Raw genomic sequence first — 24,547 nt, forward strand, 5'->3', positions numbered from 1 at the left:
GTGTTGTGTGGTGTGTAATGTGTTGTGTGGTGTTGTGTTGTGTTGTTGTATTGTTGTGTTGTGTTGTTGTGTTGTATTGTTGTGTTGTGTTGTATTGTTGTGTTGTGTTGTTGTTGTGTGGTGTTGTGTTGTTGTATTGTTGTGTTGTGTTGTTGTGTTGTATTGTTGTGTTGTGTTGTATTGTTGTGTTGTGTTGTTGTATTGTGATGTTGTGTGGTTTTGTGTTTTATTTTTGTTTTGTTTTGTTGTGTTAATGTTTTGTGTTTTGTTGTTTTGTGTTTTGTGTTGTTTTTGTTTTGTTGTTTTTGTTGTGTCTTGTTGTTTTGTTTGTTTTTGTTTGTATTGTTTTTTTTTGTGTTTTGTGTTGTTGTTTGTTGTGTTGTGGTGTGGTTTTGTTTTGTTGTTTTGTTGTGTTGTGTTGTGTTGTTGTGTTGTGTGGTGTTGTGTAATGTGTTGTTGTGTTGTTTGTGTTTGTGTTGTTGTGTTGTTTGTGTGTGTGTTGTGTTGTTTTTTGTGTTGTGTGTTGTGTTGTTTTTGTTGTGTTGTGTTGTTGTTGTTTGTGTTGTGTTGTGTTTGTGTATGTTTTTGTTTTGTGTTGTGGTGTTTTTGTTTTTGTTTTTGTTTTGTTGTTTGTGTTGGGTTGTGTTTTTTGTTGGTTTTTTTTTTTTGTTGTGTTTTTGTGTTTTTTGTGTTTGTTTTTTTGTTGTGTATTTTTTTGTTTTTGTTGTTGTTTTTTGTTTGTGTTTGTTTGTATGTTTGTTGTGTGTTGTGTGGTGTTGTGTAATGTTGTGTTGTGTGGTGTTGTGTAATGTTGTGTTGTGTGGTGTTGTGTAATGTGTTGTGTTGTGTGGTGTTGTGTAATGTGTTGTTGTGTTGTGTTGTTTTTTGTTTTGGTTTTGTATGTGTTTTGTGTTGTGTTTTGTGTTGTTGTGTTGTGTTGTTGTGTATGTGTTGTTTGTGTGGTGTGTGTGTTGTTGTTTGTTGTGTTGTGTGGTGTTGTGTAATGTGTTGTTGTGTGGTGTGGTGTTGTGTAATGTGTTGTGTTGTTGTGTTGTGTTGTGTTGTGTGGTGTGTAATGTGTTGTGTGGTGTTGTGTTGTGTAATGTGTGGTGTTGTGTAATGTGTTGTTGTGTTGTGTGGTGGTGTGTAATGTGTTGTGTTGTGTGGTGTTGTGTAATGTGTTGTTGTGTTGTGTGGTGTTGTGTAATGTGGTGTTGTGTTGGTTTGGCTCCAGTTACACTTTGCCAGGTTCTGAGAAGCAAAACTCAGACATATGGCTGTTCACAGAACTGAAGCCAGAATCTAGTTCACCTTCTGGATAACCTCTATTAGGCTGGATAACAGCAGTGTGTGTGTGTGTGTGTGTGTGTGTGTGTGTGTGTGTGTGTGTGTGTGTGTGTGTGTGTGTGTGTGTGTGTGTGTGTGTGTGTGTGTGTGCCAATCACAAATCTGCTATCCAGAATAAACAGATAATGTGTATTAAATGAATACAAACACAGAACCGAGTACAAGACTCAGCTTGTGGAAAGGTCAGAGATAAAAGATGAGGTGAGATATGAAGCTTCTGGATAACAAACACCATGATGGTTAATATAAACATGATGGTTAATATAAACATGATGGTTAATATAAACATGATGGTTAATATAAACATGATGGTTAATATAAACATGATGGATAATATAAACATGATGGTTAATATAAACATGATGGTTAATATAAACATGATGGATAATGTAAACATGATGGTTAATATAAACATGATGGTTAATGTAAACATGATGGATAATATAAACATGATGGTTAATATAAACATGATGGATAATGTAAACATGATGGTTAATATAAACATGATGGTTAATGTAAGGTGTTGGGCTACTGATCGGAAGGTCATGGGTTCGAACCCCAGGTCCACCAAACTGCCACTGCTGGGCCCCTGAGCAAGGCCCTTAACCCTCAGTTGTAAGTCCCTCTGGATAAGGGTGTCTGCTAAATGCCGTAAATGTAAATGTAAATATAAACACTCCTCAGTAAGTGCGTAGTTTCGGTTATGGTGTTTAAAATGATACTGATTGATAATTTAGGAAACAGAAGTGAGAAAATTCATTAGAAATATCACAGGGAGGTGCAACCAAAAAATACTAACCATACAAGCGTTCATCAGCAGCTCCATAATCCAACAAATCTCTGGTTGGAACTGAAGACACACTGTCATTCTCCCCAATGTCAATCACAGTCATGCTAGCCAATCACATGCATCTGTGAGCTCATGTATGTGAAAGAGGATGGACAAAGCATTCCTCAGTGTGTGTGAGACGCTGCAGTGTGACGCAGCACGAACAGCATTGTGATGATGAAAATATCTGTCTCCTGTTCAGATGTCTTCAGATTCACATATAATAATAATAATAATAATAATAATAATAATAATAATAATAATAATAATAATAATAATAATAAGACCTTCTATTTTAGGCCACGCCCACTTCAGCTTAAATTCTGAATATAAATACAGCTATTTAAAGCAGTAAGCAGATATATACACATGAAATGGTATTGTGTTACACTCTAGGTTTATGTGTGTGTGTGTGTGTGTGTGTGAGATGGAGAGAGTTTGTGTGTGTATTTGTGTGAGTGTGTGTGTATGAGTTTGTGTGTGTGTGGTGTGTGTGTGTGTGTATGTGTGTTTGTGTGTGTGAGCGTGTGTGTGTGTGTATGCGCGCGCGCGCGCGTGTGTGTGTGTATGTGTGTGCGTGGGGTGTGTGTGTGTATATGTGTGTGTATGAGTTTGTGTGTGAGTGTGTGTGTGTGTATGTGTGTATGTGTGTGTGTGTGTGTGTGTGTGTGTGTGTGTGTGTGTGTGTGTGTGTGTGTGTAAGTGTATGTGTAGTGTTTTAGCAAAATGACTAATACATTAATATATTTTAAAATGAAGAGGACATTTTTTACCCTCTCTAATCTCCCCCTGTCTGGACGTCCTACAAAGAAACCAATTTCCATTTGAAAGCTTTAAAACTCTTTATAACGCTTCATAATAACAGAGTGCTGCACCTGGACACGAATCAGATTCTTGCTCCACGTGACGCTGAACAGGAAACTCATCTCCTACAGCATCCTGGTTGTGTTAAAACTAATAACACACTGTTCCACACTTCCACCTCCATCACATTCATCCACAGAAAGAGCTCCGTGGATCCTGATGAGGGAACATCATGATTTTTAAATAAAGACTGAAAGAGCTGAAGCTTAGCGACGGTCACGTTGAAGTCATGTGACTGTGTGTGTGGTGCAGCTTCGTTTCTAGTCTTTATAACTTCAGCTTCTTATTTCTGCTGATTGTATCTAGGCTTCGACTTTTTAGTGAGCATCAAAAACCTTATTTTCTGGAACCATCCAAAAGCCAGTGGAATAAATCCTTTATTGTTGTTGAAGGAATCAGGCTGATGATCATTTCCAGAAAAAAAAAAAAAAAAAACCCTCATCCCTGCAGCTCGCTTTTTAGCCCTTTAGTTCTCTCATGGTAACCGGTCCAAGCTTAATCTTTTATTTATACTGATTTAAAAAATAAATGCAGACCTTCCTGCCAATCAGAAATAAGTATTTTATTCTTGCATTTATTTATTTCCATTAAAATTCCCTAGCATAGGCTACTGCTTCTCGTTCGTGTGAGAAGAATATAATAAAAAAAAGGCAGAACATTATATTCATTCATTCATTCATTCATTCATTCACTACCGCTTATCCGAACTTCTCGGGTCACGGGGAGCCTGTGCCTATCTCAGGCGTCATCGGGCATCGATGCAGGATACACCCTGGACGGAGTGCCAACCCATCGCAGGGCACACACACACTCTCATTCACTCACACTCACACACACTACAGACAATTTTCCAGAGATGCCAATCAACCTACCATGCATGTCTTTGTACCGGGGGAGGAAACCGGAGTACCCGGAGGAAACCCCCGAGGCACGGGGAGAACATGCACACTCCACACATACAAGGCGGAGGCAGGAATCGAACCCCACTAAGCCACTGTGCCCCCGAAAATTATATTATTTTATTATATTAAATATTTTTTATTATGCTATTTAACTGAATAATAATCGCTGCTATTTAAATTACACAATGAGATTTAATACAAAGTGGCTTATTTGTTTATTTATTTATTTGTTTGTTTGTTTGTTTGTTTGTTTGTTTAAACGTAACACGTACCAGAATATACGCACTATTTATACTCGTACAATAAAATAATGGTCTAGGAATATATGAAATGGCATGAAATTAAAGGGAAAAAAACATCTACTCAAGAAAACTTAAACAATTAATAATCTGAGAGATAAATCTGAGAGCACTTGATGGTTAAGAGCCTTCCTCAAGGGCCCAACAGGGGCAGCGGCAGCTTGGTGGCCCTAGGATTTAAACTCACAACCTTCTGATCAATAGTCCAACATCTTAAGCACTGTGTGTGATGATGTATTGATTAGATAATGTTTAAAGGTTTGAAGTTTTAAATCAGACGTTAAATGTAGCCTCTAATGCATACATGAAGAACAGGCCTGATTTTATTTTTTTAATTTAAAAAAAAAAAAAAAAGATTTTATCAGAGTAGTGCAGTAATAACCATCAGAAGATAAGATCAAGCCTAATACTCACATCTCCTCTGCCCGGGAAGAACCTCCTCCACTTTGTAGACAGAGAGCCGGGCCACGCCCCCACACACCGCCCCCTTCTCTCCTTTACAGTCCAGATTACACTCTTCCTCCTTCATCCGAGCACCGGAGATGCGGTTGCCACAGTAACACTCGGACCCGTACTCCAGCCCGGCGTACTGGTACCCACTGTGTAAATGAACAGCAGACAAATGAGATTCGGCCCTTTAAAAGAGAAGCGCTTTTTTCTCAATGCTTTTTCCTTTCCTTTGATCTTGTGTGTAGTTAATCGGTCCAGACATGGAGGAGGGACGATGCTACAGATTAGCTGCTTAGCATCACACAGCATCACGCTTTAAAATACATATTCACATAGAGTAGCTGTAGTAACAACACTACAATGACTAGCAATATCTAACATAGGATATAACATAAATTATAATGATTGATTTCATTGTAATAGATTAATTATTTATAAAGTATTTCATGGAGAGACTCTAAATTGCACCCATAGATTAAGAGTAAAAGCTTTTTAGCAATATTAATACTAAAAATAATAATAATAACAACAACAACATAATAATAATAATAATAATAATAATAATAATAATAATAATAATAATGTTCAGATTATACCTGAGCGCTTTCCAAGGTTCTATTTTTTGACAAAAAAGTCCTTTAGATTTATTTTTTCAAACAAGTCCTTTAGATTGTTTACTTGTTTGTGTGTGTGCATGTGTGTGTTTTTGTGTTTCTGTATGTGTGCGTGTATTTGTGTGCAAGTGTGTGTATGTGTGTGTGTCTGTATGTGTGTATATGTGTATGTGTTTGTGTGTGCATGTGTGTGTTTTTGTGTTTCTGTATGTGTGTGCGTGTATTTGTGTGCAAGTGTGTGTATGTGCATGTGTTTGTGTGTCTGTATGTGTGTATATGTTTGTGTGTGTGTGCATGTGTGTTTTTGTGTGTCTGTATGTGTGTGCGTGTGTTTGTGTGCAAGTGTGTGTATGTGTGTGTTTGTGTGTCTGTATGTGTGTATATGTGTTTGTGTGTGCATGTGTGTGTTTTTGTGTCTGTATGTGTGTATATGTGTTTGTGTGTGCATGTGTGTGTTTTTGTGTCTGTATGTGTGTATATGTGTATGTGTTTGTGTGTGCATGTGTGTGTTTGTGTGTCTGTATGTGTGTATATGTGTATGTGTTTGTGTGTGTATGTGTGTGTTTTTGTGTGTCTGTATGTGTGTGCGTCTGTTTGTGTGCAAGTGTGTGTATGTGTGTAATTGTGTATATATGTGTGTATGTGTTTGTGTGTGTCCGTTTGTGTGCATGTGTCTGTATGAATGTGTATGTGTGTGAGCGTGTGTTCCTATGTGTGTTTTTTGTGTTTGTCTATACTGTGTGTGTGTCTGTATGTGTGTGTATATGTGTGTGTGTTTGTGTGGACATCTAAATCTCTAATGATTGACAGCTGTGTATGTGTTCTGTACACCAATCTGTGGAAGCTCCGCCCTGTCACTGATTTCGAGCTCTCATCGCAGATTGCTTTTTCCATTTTGAAAGACACAGAAGCAGCAAACAGTGGAGAATTACGCCGCATGAACAAAAGTATGTGCACCCCTGACCATAAAACACATGCTCAGTTAGAAACGTATGCTGCAGAATTGCAATTTCCCGGTTTAAAGCTGGCAAGAAATCGAGCATTCTACAGAGCGCCCTGGTTCTAACTCAACCCCAGCTGAACATCCCAACATCAGTGTCTGATCTTACTAACGCAATTGTAGCTGAATGAAACACAAAAAATCCAGCCATGCTCCAACATCTTATCTTTAGTATGAGATGTTCGACGAGCTCATGTAGGCATAATCAGGTGTCCACATACTTCTGGCTTTTCTGGCATACTACATATGCTTATAAAGAATGCTACAGAAAATAATCCAAAACAGTTTTTGTACTGATAGAGAGTGATGAAATTAGGGCATTGATGTTGATCAGAGGATCAGGGTTAAAGCCACAGCACTGCCAAGCTGGAACTGTTGGGCCCTTGAGTAAGGACTTCTCGGGTCACGGGGAGCCTGTGTCTATCTCAGGCGTCATCGGGCATCGAGGCAGGATACACCCTGGATGGAGTGCCAACCCATCACAGGGCACACACACTCTCATTCACACACACACACACTACGGACAATTTTTCCAGAGATGCCAATCAACCTACCATGCATGTCTTTGGACCGGGGGAGGAAACCGGAGTACCCGGAGGAAACCCCCGAGGCACGGGGAGAACATGCAAACTCCACACACACAAGGCGGAGGCGGGAATCGAACCCCCAATCCTGTAGGCGTGAGTCGAACGTGCTAACCACTTGTTTTTAACTCATTGATGTAGTATTTATTCACTTGGACTATTGCATTATTCTTCTTTCAGTCTTTGCAGGTCTGAATACATATTAGTTATAAATAAAAGCCTGCTATCCAGGGCTTATTAGCGGTGCTGTTTTATAGCACAGGAGCCTCTATTTCTCTCTCCAGTCCTATCTGTAAGCCAGACAGTGCCTAGAGAGGGTTAACAGTTGGTTAATGGCCAGCTTGCAGCACTAAACATCTGTCTCGCTGTCTCTCTTGGGTATGGAGTGCAGCCTAGACCCTCTTTGTAGTGGCAGCTGTCTGCAGGATGCCACCTGGCCATCGAATACACGACCGGACGAAATCTCCTGGCAACCTCTGCACACGTCGACAAGCCGTCCGTTCGCATCAATCATGAGGGTTGTGACGCACATCAGTAACAGCGGTGTATCATAAAGTTTAGTAACTGAAATCTCTGAATAATATCTGCAGGGTCCTGAGCTGTTAAAATGAGCAGTGGACGTTAGACTGAGCATCCGTTCACTGATCTGTCCTCAGGTCGATCCTCGGCATCAATACATTACTATGGCAACCTGAAGTGATCCATTTCTGGCTCTGTTTCTGCAAATTAACAGTTCAGCTCCAGACAGCAAGCTCACGCCCACCTGTTTTCTTCTGACGGCTCTTTTAAGCCGCTAAACAGCTATCATCTCTCACAGCGACCTCGTCTTATAAAAAAGCATTAGGATTCAAACAGTGGTACTGAATACTGACAGACTTCTTACATGTTTTATAGATGTCATTGGGACATTTTCGTTTCATTCCTTTTCCAGCTAAATTATGATATTGAGCTCAAAATTCATTCAATTTAGTTTTTTTTTTTTTTTTTTTGAGACAACGTGAGGAAGAAACCTTGACAGAAACCTCTAAATGAACTCAAAAGCCTAAACTTTCTCTATCCTCTTCTGGATGATGTGACTCTAATTACTAAGTAGTCATTCAAAATGTTTCTGCTAACATTTGTTTGAAATAATTCATTTGTTTTAGACACAAGAGATAGTCAAAGGGATCACCTGGATTTTTGAATGAAAAAAAAATCATGCATTCATTCATTCATTTACTACCGCTTATCCGAACTTCTCGGGTCACGGGGAGCCTGTGCCTATCTCAGGTGTCATCGGGCATCGAGGCAGGATACACCCTGGACGGAGTGCCAACCCATCACAGGGCACACACTCTCATTCACTCACACACTCACACACTACGGACAATTTTCCAGAGATGCCAATCAACCTACCATGCATGTCTTTGGACCGGGGGAGGAAACCGGAGTACCCGGAGGAAACCCCCGAGGCACGGGGAGAACATGCAAACTCCACACACACAAGGCGGAGGCGGGAATCGAACCCCCAAAAATAAATACGTAAACAATACACATTGTTAAAGATGATAAATATGGACACTTCTTGCAAAAGACCGCAATTTACATCTAAAATACACGATATGACCAAAAGTATTTGCACCCCGACCCTGTTCGAGTATGATAATGCCCATGTCCACAAATCCCCTGAACTCCATGAAGACACGGTTTGAGGAAAAAAACTCGAGTGTCCTGCGTTCTGACTTAACCCCACGGAACACCTTTGGGATGAACTGCATGCTGAATTTACCCGTAGTCACGCTCCATAACCCTTCCCAAAAGAGAAGAGCTTATTATAACAACAATAGAAGAAATACATCTTGAAAGAGATCTGAAACAAGTACAGAGGGGTTTGATAGTCCGGGTTCCAGAATCTGTTGGCGTGTGTTGGTGTGTAAAAGTCTTAAAACTCTTGTCAATAATACTTCTTGGGATTCTTCCCTATTGGGAAGCAGGATATCTAATAGCAATCCAAACACAGGAAATTACATCCTTTTGTTTATTTATTTAGTTGTAATCTGATGCAAGGCCTTCTACTTGACTGTCCATGCTTATAAATGATGGGAACTTGTATCCAGGCGGTCGGTCTGAATAATTCAGTTGTGCGAACTTGATGAAGCGGCCTTTACGGTCTGTCGTTAGGGCTGTTTTTTCCCCACTTCTTCGAGCTCATTGATTCCTACTGTAAAATGCTGCAACACTGACTCAGGTGCACGAACTGCTTTATACACACTGCTTATGTCTGCATAAAACTCATGTCCACATCAAAAATGACATTTAGCCAAAGAACCTTTGAACGCCATCCTAACCCTTCACACCGATCACTGACAACTACATAATGCATGAAATGCTGTGTTGTAATTAATTGTGAGTTTTTTTCCCCCTTGCATTAAATATGTACACCAGATAATTGTCCACAAGGTCACTTCTTAACAATATCTAGCTTAATGACTACAGCTTCATACAGATGTGGGATTATTTGTAACTCCCAATATTCTATAAAGGTTCACGCAGGTTCATCCAGTGTTATTTTTGTGTCTGTTGAGGCCAAAATGACTTGATGCTGTACTTGCAGAGCTTTTGTGCTTTTTTAGAATAGCTGAATACATGAAATGGAAAAATCGCAAGTACTGGATTCTTCTTTCAAAACCTACCAGTGAAGAACGTGTGTCATGACTTCCAAAGATTTCTATGAAGGCTTTGAATGAATATGTTGTAATGACGTCACACGACATGACAAAAGATCTGCTGTAATATTGAGAATTTACAAGCTCCTCTCTGAATATTAAAGATTTTGCTTGATTTTGCATTAATTTCTGCAGAATAAAATCAGATCAAGGAACAAATCAGGTTTTTTGCTTGTCTGTCCGTCTATCTATCTATCTATCTATCTATCTATCTATCTATCTATCTATCTATCTATCTATCTATCTATCTATCTATCTATCTATCTATCTATCTATCTCTCTGCCCATCCATCCATCTATCTATCTATCTATCTATCTATCTATCTATCTATCTATCTATCTATCTATCTATCTATCTATCTATCTATCTATCTATCTATCAGCCCATCTATCTATCAGCCCATCTATCTATCTGCCCATCTATCTATCTATCTATCTATCTATCTATCTATCTATCTATCTATCTATCTATCTATCTATCTATCTATCTATCTATCTATCTGCCCATCTATCTATCTGCCCATCTATCTATCTATCTATCTATCTATCTATCTATCTATCTATCTATCTATCTATCTATCTATCTATCTATCTATCTATCCCTCTGCCCACCCACCCATCCATCCATCCGTCTGTCTGTCTATCTATCCGTCTGTCTCTGTCTGTCTGTCTGTCTGTCTGTATGTCTGTCTATCTATCTATCTACAGTTGGGTGCATTAGAATTGGGACAAAGAACAAAATCTTGCTCATTTTACCCCTGTAACCCAATGGCTTTGAAATAAAACAATAATTAATGAACCTTTAATTCAAGATCTTCAACCAAAAAAATACCATATTCCATATTCACAGGCCCAAACGTAAAGTGGACAGTTGACGAGAAGCCGAGTCATGGCCAGGTGAGGCCTGTTATTTGTGAAGATGATAACGAAATAAAAGGCATGAAGTTGATTTTAAGTGTTCAGAATTTGGAAGGTCTTATCATTCTGTCCAAAGATGTGTCAATGCACATAAAGTAATAATAAAAAACATCAGTGAGAGCGCTGAAACGTGAGACTTGAGACACTTCAACAATGTGTGGAAGATGCCGGAAGACTACTGAAGTTTATGGTTGCAGAATTCTTTCCTTGGTGAAGAAAAAACCTCTAGGACGTGGGCGTGTCCTTGTCAAAGTCTACAATCGAGAGATTCTTTCATGAAGGGAAATAAACAGGGATTACCTCAAGGTGAAAAGCACTGGGATACTAGGCAGAATATACTTTAAAGGCAGAATCTCCGATGTTTGAGAAATGCTTCAGAAAACTGAGTCGGGTCGAATAGTAAACAAAAATCAAAACAAAAATCAAAACAAACGTGTAGCCAATGAGCAGAAAGGGGCGGGGCTTGTCGATATGGGCGGAGAGAGTGTTCAGTGCGCATGTGTGACATTAGCAGAAAGTGGTTTTAACATTGACATGGAGGATAAAAACAAAGAAAGAAAGAGAAGAAAGGCTTACGATAAGGCAAGAAGTAGGACGTGTTAATATAGGATCAGCTTTCCAGCGCTGGAGAGAACTGAAGGTGCAGGAAGTTGGCCACATATTCACAGGTTGGAGTTTCCCGAGTCAATAACTCCTGAGCTAAACGCTGTTACTACACAAATAACACCTCTTTTCTATCGTAGTAATGTAGAGAGGCAGCTACAACCGCGTTTTGTGTAGTAACAGCGTTTAGCTCAGGAGTTATCGACTCGGGAAACTCCGACCTGTGAATATGTGGCCGACTTTACTTAAGACGCCGAGGCGCTTTTTTCCTTCTCGATAGGTGAGTAACGTTGGTTTTGCTTTGTTACACAGAACTAATATATGCCTTTGTCCTTTACATCATTATGCTTGTGTGGCATTTTTGCTTGTTTGTTTATCTACAATCGTATTGTTCTTCCCTTTAGCTATGATAAAGACACATTTCTTTCTGTTAGTCGCCTGGGTTACGTATGTATGTGTGGGCGGAGCTATCGATACAGGGGTGGGACCCATTGGGGTTAGGGGTGTGTTTGTTTTGGTGATTTTATATGTCAGTATTGGCTTTCAAAAATCGGAGACCCCACCTTTAATACAAAAAAAATTCTGGAACAATTCTTTGAACAGATGAAACCATGATTATCTTGGAAGAGTATGAAGAATCATAAAGAAGCGCTCAAGATCCAAAGCATTCCCCATCATCTGTCCGACATGGTGGAGGCAGTGTTGAGTGTTCCGGCATGTGGACGTATGTGGCTGCCAGCGGATCTGGGTCACGGCTGTTAATTGATGATCTGGCTTCTGATAGAAGTCTGAAGTGTATATAGAGAGATACTTTCTGCTCAGATTCAGAACACGGGTACCAGAATTTATGCCTGTCATCGACTGATTATAAAGGATTTGCTTCCAGGTATTAAAGATAATCTTTCTATCCAAAATTATGCTAATTTGTCCAATTACTTTTGGGAACGTAGAGATGAATAGACGGTGTAAAAAAAAAAGCTGTAATTCCTAAATCGTGGTATAATATTTTTTAATAAATTAAAGCTGAGAGTCTAGACTTCTCATATCACATCTTGATTGCTTCATTTCGGAGCCATCGTGACGGTTTAGAGAGTCATAAATGTGAAAATTACATCTATATATTTTCCCACAAAGTGACTGCGAATGTCATCCATGTTGTTAAGTAAGCCCTGGCATATTGGAGGATAATTAACACGGGCAGCCCTTCCTCGCCTCGTCTCTCTGGTGATCGGTTAACTCTGGGTTGATGAGATGAAGCAGGTGTTGCCTCTGTCATTGCAAACTTTAAAGATACCCCCAACACATATGCTGTCAAACCCCAGAGCTCAGCCTCCTTAACTGGCCCTGTTTCAAATCCCAAGGTTTATTAGATGAATTATATTACTGATACTGTTTCTTTCTTTTGTTCTTAACTAACTAGCTTAACTAACGCAGTACAGTTTCACAGCTTAGCTAGCTTTGCCATGTTCCTAACATATCACTAACAAGATTAGCTAGCTGACATTGTTATCTCTGTTTTTCTTGGTTTTCTTTATTTTTCTAGAAAGTGGAAAGCACCAACAGCAGCTTTTAAAAGCAGTCACTTTACACGCACCTCAAGGCTATTATAATATATATACTGTATATATATGAAATTCTGCTACCTTTGCAGGATGCTACAATAGGTACTGTAACTACCTTCAAAATGGAGCTTTTTTTTATATAGATTTTAGTTCTAAAGTTTATGTGGAAATTTTGTGTACCTCTCTGTGCAGGCGTCTTGGCATAGAGTGCTGGTCATTTTGCGGAAGTCGTAGAACACCATGCCCTTCAGGGTTCGGTCCTTGGCATCGTCCGTAAAACATCCAATGTAGGTTCCTTGATAAAAGAGACAAACAAACTTATGTTTGTTCCAGGGGCGGTTCTAGGGTTTCATCTTTACGGGGTTTTAGCCCTCAGTGAGAAACAAGAAGTTAAAACAAGAAGAGTTTTATATTATATATTATATGACAACATAGTAAGCCAAAAGTTATGGTATTATTAAATGGCAAAAGTGGACACCAAAATGTTATGCATGATGTAATGATGCCAGTCTTGAATCAGATCAGTTCATGTATGTGTGCATTCTCTACAAACAGTGTGTCCAATGAATGCAGTCATTAATAAAAAATATTCACAAGACATTTTGTCAACCTTTCTGCCGATTAACGTTATAGACAAACGCCTCCAGCTCTGACTGCGCGTGCCTGTGCATCTCCGTTCTAATAAAGCAGACAGCTGAAGACGCACTTTTGAACGACTACAACACACGCGCGTAAAAGCAAAGTAAAAAAATTCTCTCTTGGATCAAACTGATAAATAATTTTCTTTCCCATCGATGACATGTCCTGCATTTTAACATATTCTTATTTTTGAAAGTAAAAATGATACTTATAGTTTTAGGGTGGCTGAGATCACAGACAGGGGGGCTGGAGCCACCCTAAAAAAGGTCTAGAACCGCCCCTGGTTTGTTCCCTTAGCCAAACAAACTAAAAATTCCTGTCAAATGAGACATTTTCTTCATACTCGTGTATGTACGTCGTGTAGTCACAGCATATTCGATCTTTTGTTTCCTGACACTATCAAAATAAAAGGATAAATCAAAATGGGAAATAAATAAAAAAAATGGAAATAACCATAAAAGGCATTCAAAAGCTGACAGAGAGCTGGATGTGAAACGCAGCATGCACTAAATCTTCCAGTAACGCAGCTCGTTCGCTGCAGTGTGTCGTCTACCGTAAACAAACTCTTATGGTACACGCTTTTCCTTTTCCTCATTTTCTAGGGTGAAATAAATTTTGTTCCGATTGAACGGCTAGTCTTGTTGTTTCTGATCGCTTTCTTCAAGACTGTCAAAGATGACTGGAAATAATAAATAAGTAATTTAACACCAAAGTTACCCTTGTGTCTGACTTTTCTTTTTGGAGTAACTCTCTCAACCCTGCTCGTGTCCTGCTCGGACATCAGGCTATGGAACCAGCGTCGCCGAAGATGCCTGATCTCTTGGTTACGTGACACCAACCATTGTGCTTCTCTCCCGTTGCTCGTCTGGGCAACCTGATACGCTTTTCTACCCAACCGTGAAGCCATCACACCGTACCCTGTCCTAAAAGCAGGAGCCTCGAGCGCTCGTGGAGGTGAAGGCAGCGAGGGTGGAGGGAGCAAGCTATCCCTCTGAGAAATCACCAATCCTGATCTCTGCAGCAAGAGAACACTTCCGGCCATGATGTAAGCCACGCCCAGGAAAAGAAAAAGCAGCTGCGTCCGCCGCAAGAAGCGCTGGAGTCTGTAAAAGGGCTTTGCCATTTTCACAAGGTCATCGGGTGAACGGAAAGGAAGTCAAGGTCTTAAAACTCCCTTTGTGGAATACTTCTTCACATCCGCATAACTTCACTTTGTCGTGTTGCATGAAAGCCCTGCTCCATCGATTGTCCTCTCGGTATGCTCGGGAAACCTCCAGGAACCTGAAGTAAAAATTGAAAGCTGTTAGATACAAGTCAAGGCACATTGTTCCCTTTTTTATCCTCGGTGATAAAGCTGAAGGTTAGAGAGCGGAGGGAAATTATGGATCTGGTGCGCTGAGGGTCCTAGTGATTATACGTCTCCATTAAAAAGAAGGGAAGTCTTCTCAGCAGAGCTGACACCTCCACTCTGCTCTCCTCTCCTTCTCTATATCCTTATCTGACACTGATACAGCATGCTGCTGTGAACCTACCACAGCCGGATAGAGTCTCTGTTACTCTGGAAGATTTGATCGAAAGATGATGCTCATACAGCTACACAAAACATACTTAAGCCTTTATGACAACTGAGACATGATGAAATGTGTACACATTTTACAAAGCTTTGGTTCCAACATCCTTTAACTGCTCTTGGGCAATTTTTATTTTAAGGTACAGATGACTCAATATGGAAAATAAGTGATGTATCTATCGGTGTTGTGAATAGCAATAAACACAGCTAATACATACAGGCCAATATATTTTCTCGCAGGTTTTATTCCTTATATGATGTGTTGTACGTATTATGTTCAGGTTCTCCTGGGAAGTTCGTATTTAAGATTTAGAAAGTCGTGATTACGACGCCAGGTGCGTTCCAGTCACTTCTCCTAATTAACAACAAAAAAATTCAGCAAGCTTTTAGGGGGATGTGATAGCCTAGCATCGGAAGGTTGCAAGTTCAACTCACAGGTCCACCAAGCTGCCAATGCTGTGCCCTTTACCAAAGCCCTTAAACCTCAATTGTTTAAAATGCAATGAAAATGTAATAAAGATGTTGTAAACTTTTAGGTTATATTACATTTACAACATTTAGCAGACGCCCTTATCCAGAGCGACTTACATTTTTTATCTCCTTTTTTTATACTGTACAACTGAGCTATTGAGGGTGAAGGGCCTTGCTCAGAGGCCCAGCAGTGGCAGCTTAGTGGACGTAGGAATTGAACTCACAACCTTCCGATTGATATCCAGGCACCTTAACCACTAGGCTACCACATCCTTCATAATATTATATATTATATATTATATCACAATTGTATTATGCATCATCATATCAAATTTTTTTACAGCAATTAGCTTGTTTGTCAGCGACAACTTTCCCATCGATTACAGATGTTTTAACCGCTGACTTCTCTTCTCTAAGCTCTGAGCTTAATGGAAATCTAGAATTTTCCAGTGGTAACTCTGACTTAGTGGTGCTGTTCACTCTTGTAAATGTTCGACTTGTATACAGCATTTTTATGACCTGCTTTGCCTTTAACACACCATTAGTGGTGGCGGCTTGAAAAAAAAAAAAAGAAAAAGAAAAAAAACGCCTCCAGAGAAACTCAGTCTAATGCAATCTAATGTCCAATGCAATGTATCAGTTTTACTGAATGTCTAGTCTTATTGTTTTAAAAAATACGTCAGCATATCCACTATTATACAGTATATTCTATGTCAAGTGTCAACCATACAAATAAAACCAAAAAACTTACCACTGTAGCTATAATTTGTAGTTCTACAGTTACACTGGTCTACTGTTTCTGCTGTTATAGAAACTAAAACAACACCTTCTGACCAATCAGAATCCTGAATTCAGCAGGGTTTAATCATAAGGACTGAGCTACATGTAACTGTTAAAACTTTATAGCACACACAAGTGTCTGTAAGCATACTTGTTTTAATGTTAAAAAATACTCATGCAAGACAGTGACATAACATGGCTATGACAGTTTCATAACATGGCTATGACAGTAACATAGTCACAGCTTTGACAGTGTCAACATGTCTATGACAGTAACAACACAGCTATGACAGTGACCTAACATACCTATGACAGTGACATAAAACAGCTATGACAGAGCCATAACACGCCTATGACAGTGACCTAACATACCTATGACAGTGACATAAAACAGCTATGACAGAGCCATAACACGCCTATGACAGTGACCTAACATACCTATGACAGTGACATAAAACAGCTATGACAGAGCCATAACACGCCTATGGCAGTGACATAACATGCCTATGACAGTGACATAAAACAGCTATGACAGAGCCATAACACGCCTATGACAGTGACCTAACATACCTATGACAGTGACATAAAACAGCTATGACAGAGCCATAACACGCCTATGGCAGTGACATAACATGCCTATGACAGTGACATAAAACAGCTATGACAGAGCCATAACACGCCTATGACAGTGACCTAACATAACTATGACAGTGACATGACAGTGACATAACATGCCTATGACAGTGACATAACATATCTATGACAGTATCATAACACGCCTAAGACAGTGACATAACACACCTAAGACAGTGACATACAGTAACACGCCTGTGACAGTGACGTAACACAGCTATGACAGTGACATTTCCAGCATTTGGCAGACACCCTTATCCAGAGCGACTTACTTTATCGTATGTATATACAACTGAGCAATTGAGGGTTAAGGGCCATGCTCAGGGGCCCAACAGTGGCAGTTTGGTGGACCTGGGATCGAACTCACAACCTTTCGATTGATAGCCCGACACCTTAACCACTAGGCTACCACACGCCCCAATGACAGTGACATAGCATAGCTATGGCAGTGACGTAACCTTATCACAGGAAAACTCTGTTGTTTGCTTGACATCAAAACTAATAAATACCGATGAAGATTGGGATTAACCTTCACAAAGGTTTATAAAGGTTTATACCAGTTGTTATGAAGGGCTTACGTATGTACGTGCCCCAAGGCTATGAAATGACTTTTGTCTGCGAATGGGAAAGTTAAAGAAAAAAAGCACATCCTATAAGCTGAATGTTACATAATTAACAATGTTTATAATATATCATCTGCTTAACCTGAGCGAGAAAGAAATTTGTCAGACATTATTTTATTATTTTCAGAAATGTACTTACGCAGCATTTTTTCAGTACCTAAGCCTGTTATTTCCACTCCAAAGAAAAATGCTGATATGCGTTTACAATCTTGAAAAACAAACGGTGTACAGAGGCTAATTGCAGTTTCTGGGAGGGCCGTCTCACGTCTCGCGTCTCCCGGCGCTCCTGCACTCCTGCCAATTGCTGAAGCTGAGCTTTGCACAACTCACTTACTCTGTTTCATTCGCAATCCGTCTGCCGAGACCAACGTGAAGGCAAACGCGAACCTGCGCTGATTAATTTTAAGTGCTAACAGAATAATCAGTCGACTGCCTATGAATATGAATGTGGGATTAGTCTGGAGCACAGGAGGTGAAATCAAAGCAGTTCACATGAGACGTCTGCAGATATTATTCGTCTCTGTGACAACATTCCTACTGCTCATCATCATCCCGTGTTTCACTTTACTGTGAATTTGTTTGTTTGAGCGCTCGAAAGGCTCCTCGTGCCCATATAATGTGAACATTTTGAATGATACCACAAACGTCTGTTCTCTGTACGGTTTGATGGTGGTTTGCACCATACGTAGCTGCCATCTTTCATCACTGGCACTGCAAAAACTGTGCTCATCACTTACTAACTATTTACAGAGAAAATCGCATCAAACATCAAACGTCACATAGGATAGAACAGCAGTACATAAGAACCAGAAACCGGTAGCTACATATAACTGGAGTCTGAGGCCACATCACTGCTAAAAATAACCAAAAAGGTACCTGATCCAATTTAAAGCAAGACAGTGACATAACACGGCTATGACAGTTTCATAACATGGCTATGACAGTGACAACATGGCTATGACAGTGACATAACACGCCTTTGACAGTAACATAGCCATGCCTATGACAGTGACCTTACATAACTAGGACAGTGACATAAAACAGCTATGCCAGAGACATAATACAGCTATGGCAGTGACATAACATGCCTATGACAGTGGCATGACAGTGACATAGCATGCCTATGACAGTGACATAACATGTCTATGACAGTGACATAACACGCCTGTGACAGTGACATAACACGCCTGTGACAGTGACGTAACACTCCTGTGACAGTGATGTAACACGCCTGTGACAGTGACATAACACGCCTGTGACAGTGACGTAACACTCCTGTGACAGTGACGTAACACGCCTGTGACAGTGACATAACATGTCTATGATAGTATCATAACACGCCTAAGACAGTGACATAACACACCTGTGACAGTGACGTAACACTCCTGTGGCAGTGACATAACATGCCTATGACAGTGACATAACATGCCTATGATAGTATCATAACATGCCTAAGACAGTGACATAACACGCCTGTGACAGTGACATAACATGCCTATGATAGTATCATAACACGCCTGTGACAGTGACATAACATGCCTGTGACAGTGACATAACATGCCTATGACAGTGACATAACATGCCTATGATAGTATCATAACACGCCTGTGACAGTGACGTAACACTCCTGTGACAGTGACGTAACACTCCTGTGACAGTGACGTAACACGCCTGTGACAGTGACGTAACACGCCTGTGACAGTGACGTAACACTCCTGTGACAGTGACGTAACACGCCTGTGACAGTGACATAACATGCCTATGATAGTATCATAACACGCCTGTGACAGTGACGTAACACTCCTGTGACAGTGACGTAACACTCCTGTGACAGTGACGTAACACGCCTGTGACAGTGACGTAACACTCCTGTGACAGTGACGTAACACGCCTGTGACAGTGACGTAACACTCCTGTGACAGTGACGTAACACGCCTGTGACAGTGACATTTCCCGCATTTGGCAGACAACCTTATCCAGAGCGACAAACTCTTTTTTTTTTTCCAGAGATCAAAAAATAGAATTTCCTCCTGTATTTATTGTGTTCATGTTGATGATTAAACGTCTTCATCATGTCTCACTCTATAGCGGTGTTAACATGAAGCTCATCTGTAATTAGACACTCAGGTCCGACTCATTTTAGATCAGATTTGCGGAGAGAAAATCATTCGACGAAACAAGACCATTACGAGAAGCTCTTTAAACACCGTGCATTATGGGTAATGTAGGAAACCTTTCATAAAGATAGAACTTTAAACCTCCATTACAAGTTAGAACTTTTCCGAGTCTGAAGACGGCACGCTCCGTATAAAGATTAATATGCGAGACGTTCAGGATGGATTTTTTTCTTTTTTCTTTTTTACATTTATTGAAGAACAGTGATTGAAAATCTTCCCCAGACTCCACAACGCTGCTTTAAAAGCCAGTTCCGCTAACTAATCCCCTGCTTTTGTCCCTGTAACCTCTTGTCCCTTGTTCTGGACTCAGCTTTGGCGAGTGTCCCAGAACCTGCATAAAGGCTGAGGATGCAGCGACGGGTGTTTTTTCTCCTCCTCCGAAGGAAACCATCACTGAGATCATGCTGAGAATGTCAATCAGCTTGGAGGCTCATTATTCCACAGCCGCTGCACGGTGAGTGACTGGTGGCTGCTGGATTTCTTTCGTCCGGAAGTGTTCTGTAGCTGCTGATTACTCGATTCTTTCAGTAATAAAGACAGGAACAGCATGCAGCCCAGAAACTTGGCAGACAATTTTTTTTGGCAGGATTTATCTTTTTTTCTTACATCGTGGTCTCATGTAAGTTTTATGTAGCCTTACGAACATACCATGGCATGATGCAACGAAGCAGATATAGGATTTCTGCCCCTAGATTAGATTCTTTTACAATATTATTAAACCTAGAAGTGATTTATTCACCAGAACAATTATCGAACACTATGCTATCATTTTATGGTTAGTTCTTTACAGTTACAGTTACTATCGAGGAACGTCCATGAAACAAGAAGCTACGCCAAGCTCCATTGTCATGTTCCGTGTTATGAAGATTCCGGGACATCATTGAGATGAGACCAACACTATGAGGATCCTGAGGCACCTACAGATGTAGCAGCTCCAGTTGGATTTAAATAGAAGATGCCAACTCCATGTGGTCTTTGAGGACAACAACCTCCTCATCAATACACAATTATCAGACTGTATCTGACTGTAAAAAGGACATTATTCATAATAACAGATTATAATCACACCCTCCAGTGTCACCCAAATGAGGATGAGGTTCACTTTTGTGTCTGGTTCCTCTCAAGGTTTCTTCCTCTTCCATCTAAGGGAGTTTTTCCTCACCACAGTCACCTCAGTCACCTCAGGCTTGTTCATTAGGGATAAATACAAACACATTTAAATAGAAGTCTAATATTAATCCTGAACTTTTTGTATTATATTTATATTTTTGTATTATATTTATGTTCTGTAAAGCTGCTCGAAAACGATGTCCATTGTTAAAATAGCTACTCAAATAAAATTGAATTGAACTGAATTGAAAAATCTCTCCATTAAAGTCTCTCCACGTGACTTTAATGCACTGAAACTGGAGACTCTTTCCTTAAATGTTATGTAAACATCCATCCATTCATTTTCTACCGCTTATCCGAACTTCTCGGGTCACGGGGAGCCTGTGCCTATCTCAGGCATCATAGGGCATCAAGACAGGATACACCCTGGATGGAGTGCCAACCCATCACAGGGCACACACACACTCTCATTCACTCACACAGTCCCACACTACGGACAAATTTCCAATCAACCTACCATGCATGTCTTTGGACTGGGGGAGGAAACCGGAGTACCCGGAGGAAACCCCCGAGGCACGGGGAGAACATGCAAACTCCACACACACGAGGCGGAGGTGGGAATCGAACCCCCAACCCTGGAGGTGTGAGGCGAACGTGCTAACCACTAAGCCACCGTGCCCCTTAGAAGAAGTATCAGCAGTATCAGAAGAGATGTAATCAGAAGAAATAAAGCAGTATCACAAGTATTTCAGCGTTGTTTCCATAGTAACAACGCTGATATACTTGTGATACTGCTGTATTTCTTCTGATTAATCAGAATCAAGGATTAGTCTATAAAATCCATAAGAACAGCTTAGAAGATCCTTATCAGGGAACATGATGTTTTTTAAATAATGAGTGAAAGCTTATTGGTGTAGATGTTGAAGCCATGACATTTATAGCCCTTGTAACTTCAGCTTCTTACTTTCGCCAATCCTTTTTAGGCTACGACGTTCGTATACGTCGTGTTTGTTTGTGAGGATTCACATGAACAAGATGCATAATGTTTTCAGATATTTTCTGAACAATCCAGTGGAAAAATCCTGTTGGCTTTTTGTTGGAAGCAGAGCGACGATCACAACTCGTACAACCAAAATAAGCCATCTTATCCTGTAGCTCTCTATAACAACATACACACTTAAAGTAAGCATGAAGAATTTGAAGAACTGATTTTTTTAGACATCACTTTTCATTTCAGAAATGTCTCCGTGCAACATTTCTCAGCACTTTATTAACCCATTATTTCCAGTCCATAGAAAAATGCTTGGAGACACTTAAAAAAAGAAACCATATAAGATATATATATATATTTCCATCGCTTGAGATCAGATTGAGACCGAATGCAGCTGTGATCAGATAGCTACCCGATGGTAAAAAGACCAGGTCTAAATGCCCTCTGAAACGTTTTGGAGACGGATATAAATCCGATGGTTCGAACCCCTTCAGGAGGTGGTCTGGGACGCGTTTCAGATGAAACTGGACAGGTGTAAATGCATGTGGTTGTTCAAGCCACATATGTCAGCGCTATACTCCTCCCAAACGGAAGTACGTCACTCGCAGGTGATCTTTCACCCAGGCGTCTCGTTGGGCCGTAAAATGCGCTGCTGCCGCCAGCGAAATTGCAGCAAACAGTAAACGCTGTTTTTTGTAGCATAACCGTGATAACGAGTTTTTCCATCTTCTTTTTGATCGCGTTCTGAAAAATGAGATCAAATATATTTGCATTTTGGGTGGGAGTAGAAAGATGGGATCGATATCCGATTCGCCGAGACGCATTTATGTGGCCTGATGCAAACATCGGAGACCTCACCTTTAACCCTTTTTTACCTGGACACTGGTGCTCCATACCCATACAGTATTTCGGTGTTCACTGGTGGACATTTTGGTAAATCACTGTCTGTGCATAAATCTAATGATCTTTCAGCTCTTATTTGATAAGTTTTAGTTTATATATTTTTTAAAAATCCTTATATTGATTTTCAACAGGTTCACTTCCATCCTGATATAAGGGAAGGAAAAAAGTAAGCCGATTAGGGAGTGGTACCCGGCTTTAAAGCTTTAATCCCGACGCCGATCTGTCGCTCAGCGGCTTTGAAAACCCACTCAGGTTTAAAAGTCAGCGTTGCGTTTCAGACAGCTTCTCTATATACAGTACAGCTGCATAAATCCAGGTGTTTGGAAGCCGAGGAGCGAGAGGAATTTTAAAGGAGCTTCTTTTCTTACACACAGAAAAGAAGCTCCTTTCTATCAGAAATCGACCACAGGTTTTTTTGTATAGTGATGTTAATTAAACCATGGCCTACATTTGGAAGTTACTTATTTCATTAGATGTTATAATTACGTGAAGTAAAGGTACAGGACGTTCTTCATTACAGCTCGATCATCTCTTTAATGTATAACTGCATTATTCTCTATGGGGAAAAGAGAGGAATAGAATGTTTATGGTTAACTGGATAAGTGATAGCGCTGCTGCTTCACACCTCCGGGTCTTGGGTTCGACCCTGAGAACGGATTACCGTCTGTGTGGAGTTTGGAATATTCTCACCTATCCGTCTGGGTTCCTCGAGTTTCTCCTAAGTACTTTCTCTCACATCCGGCTTCCTCTTAAATGCAGGAAATAGATACGAGTTTATTTCCTGCCTCACACCCACTGATCACAGAGTAGACTCTACTGTGGATCCACTGTGATGATGGTCAAGACAAAGTGCTCACTAAAGATGAAGATGAATAATGAATGAATGAGAAAGAAAATAAAAGAACAAGCAATTAAATATATAATGTATTTTGCCTCGTATTTACGCTTAGCTTAGCTTAGCTTAGCTTAGCGTACGTTTAGTCAAGAGCTCAAATAAATTGAAATAAATGTAATAAAATTTCATGTTGTCATGGGCGGAGGCTCAACTCTTAAACTCTGTCTATACATTTAAAAGTATTTATCAATACTAACACAAACAGGAGGTGACGGTGGTGAGGAAAAACTCCCTGAGACGATATGAGGAAGAAATCTTGAGAGGAACCAGACTTAGAAGTGAACCTCATCCTCATTCAAGAGACAGTGGACAGGAAATGAACTACAACAGTTTGTAGTCTGTGGTTCACATCAGCCCCACATCTGGAGAGATTTCACACTGTAAGTGGTTTGCGTTAATACTACGTGACTCCATCACGCTCGCTCTACGTCGTACAATATCGTCATTAGAAACATGTTTAAATCCAGTTACGTATAAGCAACGAAATCATGTTATGGTATTTGGGAGTACCTTCAAATATCCTATTTTGATGTAAACTACCTAAATTGACAACATATTCCTTTTATCTTCCAATGCATGTGGTCACAACCACTAGAATGGGTACCTGGGAATAGACCACACCCTAAGGGTCTTTTTACACCCGGTCACTTCATGTGTTGTCTCTGATCCGATAGCTATCTGATTTGTTAAAACTGTTCCATTTACATCAGGCCACATTAATGCGTCTCGGCGAATCGGATATCGATCCCATCTTTCTACTCCCGCCAAAAATGCAAATATATTTGACCTCATTTCCAGGGTAATTGAAACGGAACACGTTTTGGTGTATGCGGTTTTCAGAATGCAATCAAAAAGAAGACGAAAAAACGTCTTTGTTACGGTGGTTATGTTACAAAAAACAGCGTTTACTGTTTGCAGCATTTTCACAGGCGGCAGCAGCGCATTTTAAGACCCAACGAGACGCCTGGGTGAAAGATCACCTGCAAGTGACGTATTTCCGTTCAGGAGGAGTATAGCGCTGACGTATGTGGCTTGAACAACCACATTCATTTACACCTGTCCAGTTTCATCTGAAACG

General features: G+C 40.2%; 1 protein-coding gene across 1 annotated transcript in view; it reads right to left on the reverse strand.

The window, feature by feature from the left end:
* Positions 1–24,547, reverse strand: part of LOC113645278 (WSC domain-containing protein 1) — a 40,593-nt gene that overhangs the window by 9,677 nt on the left and 6,369 nt on the right. The window contains exons 2-4 of the mRNA XM_027150798.2: positions 14,034–14,597; positions 12,858–12,972; positions 4,656–4,840 (exon numbers count right to left, since the gene is read on the reverse strand). Coding sequence (XP_027006599.1) covers positions 4,656–4,840; positions 12,858–12,972; positions 14,034–14,439 — 706 coding nt within the window. The 5' untranslated portion in view covers positions 14,440–14,597. The remainder of the gene's footprint in view (positions 1–4,655; positions 4,841–12,857; positions 12,973–14,033; positions 14,598–24,547) is intronic.

This window comes from Tachysurus fulvidraco, chromosome 11 (assembly GCF_022655615.1).
Source record: "Tachysurus fulvidraco isolate hzauxx_2018 chromosome 11, HZAU_PFXX_2.0, whole genome shotgun sequence".
Taxonomy (NCBI): Eukaryota; Metazoa; Chordata; class Actinopteri; order Siluriformes; family Bagridae; genus Tachysurus; species Tachysurus fulvidraco.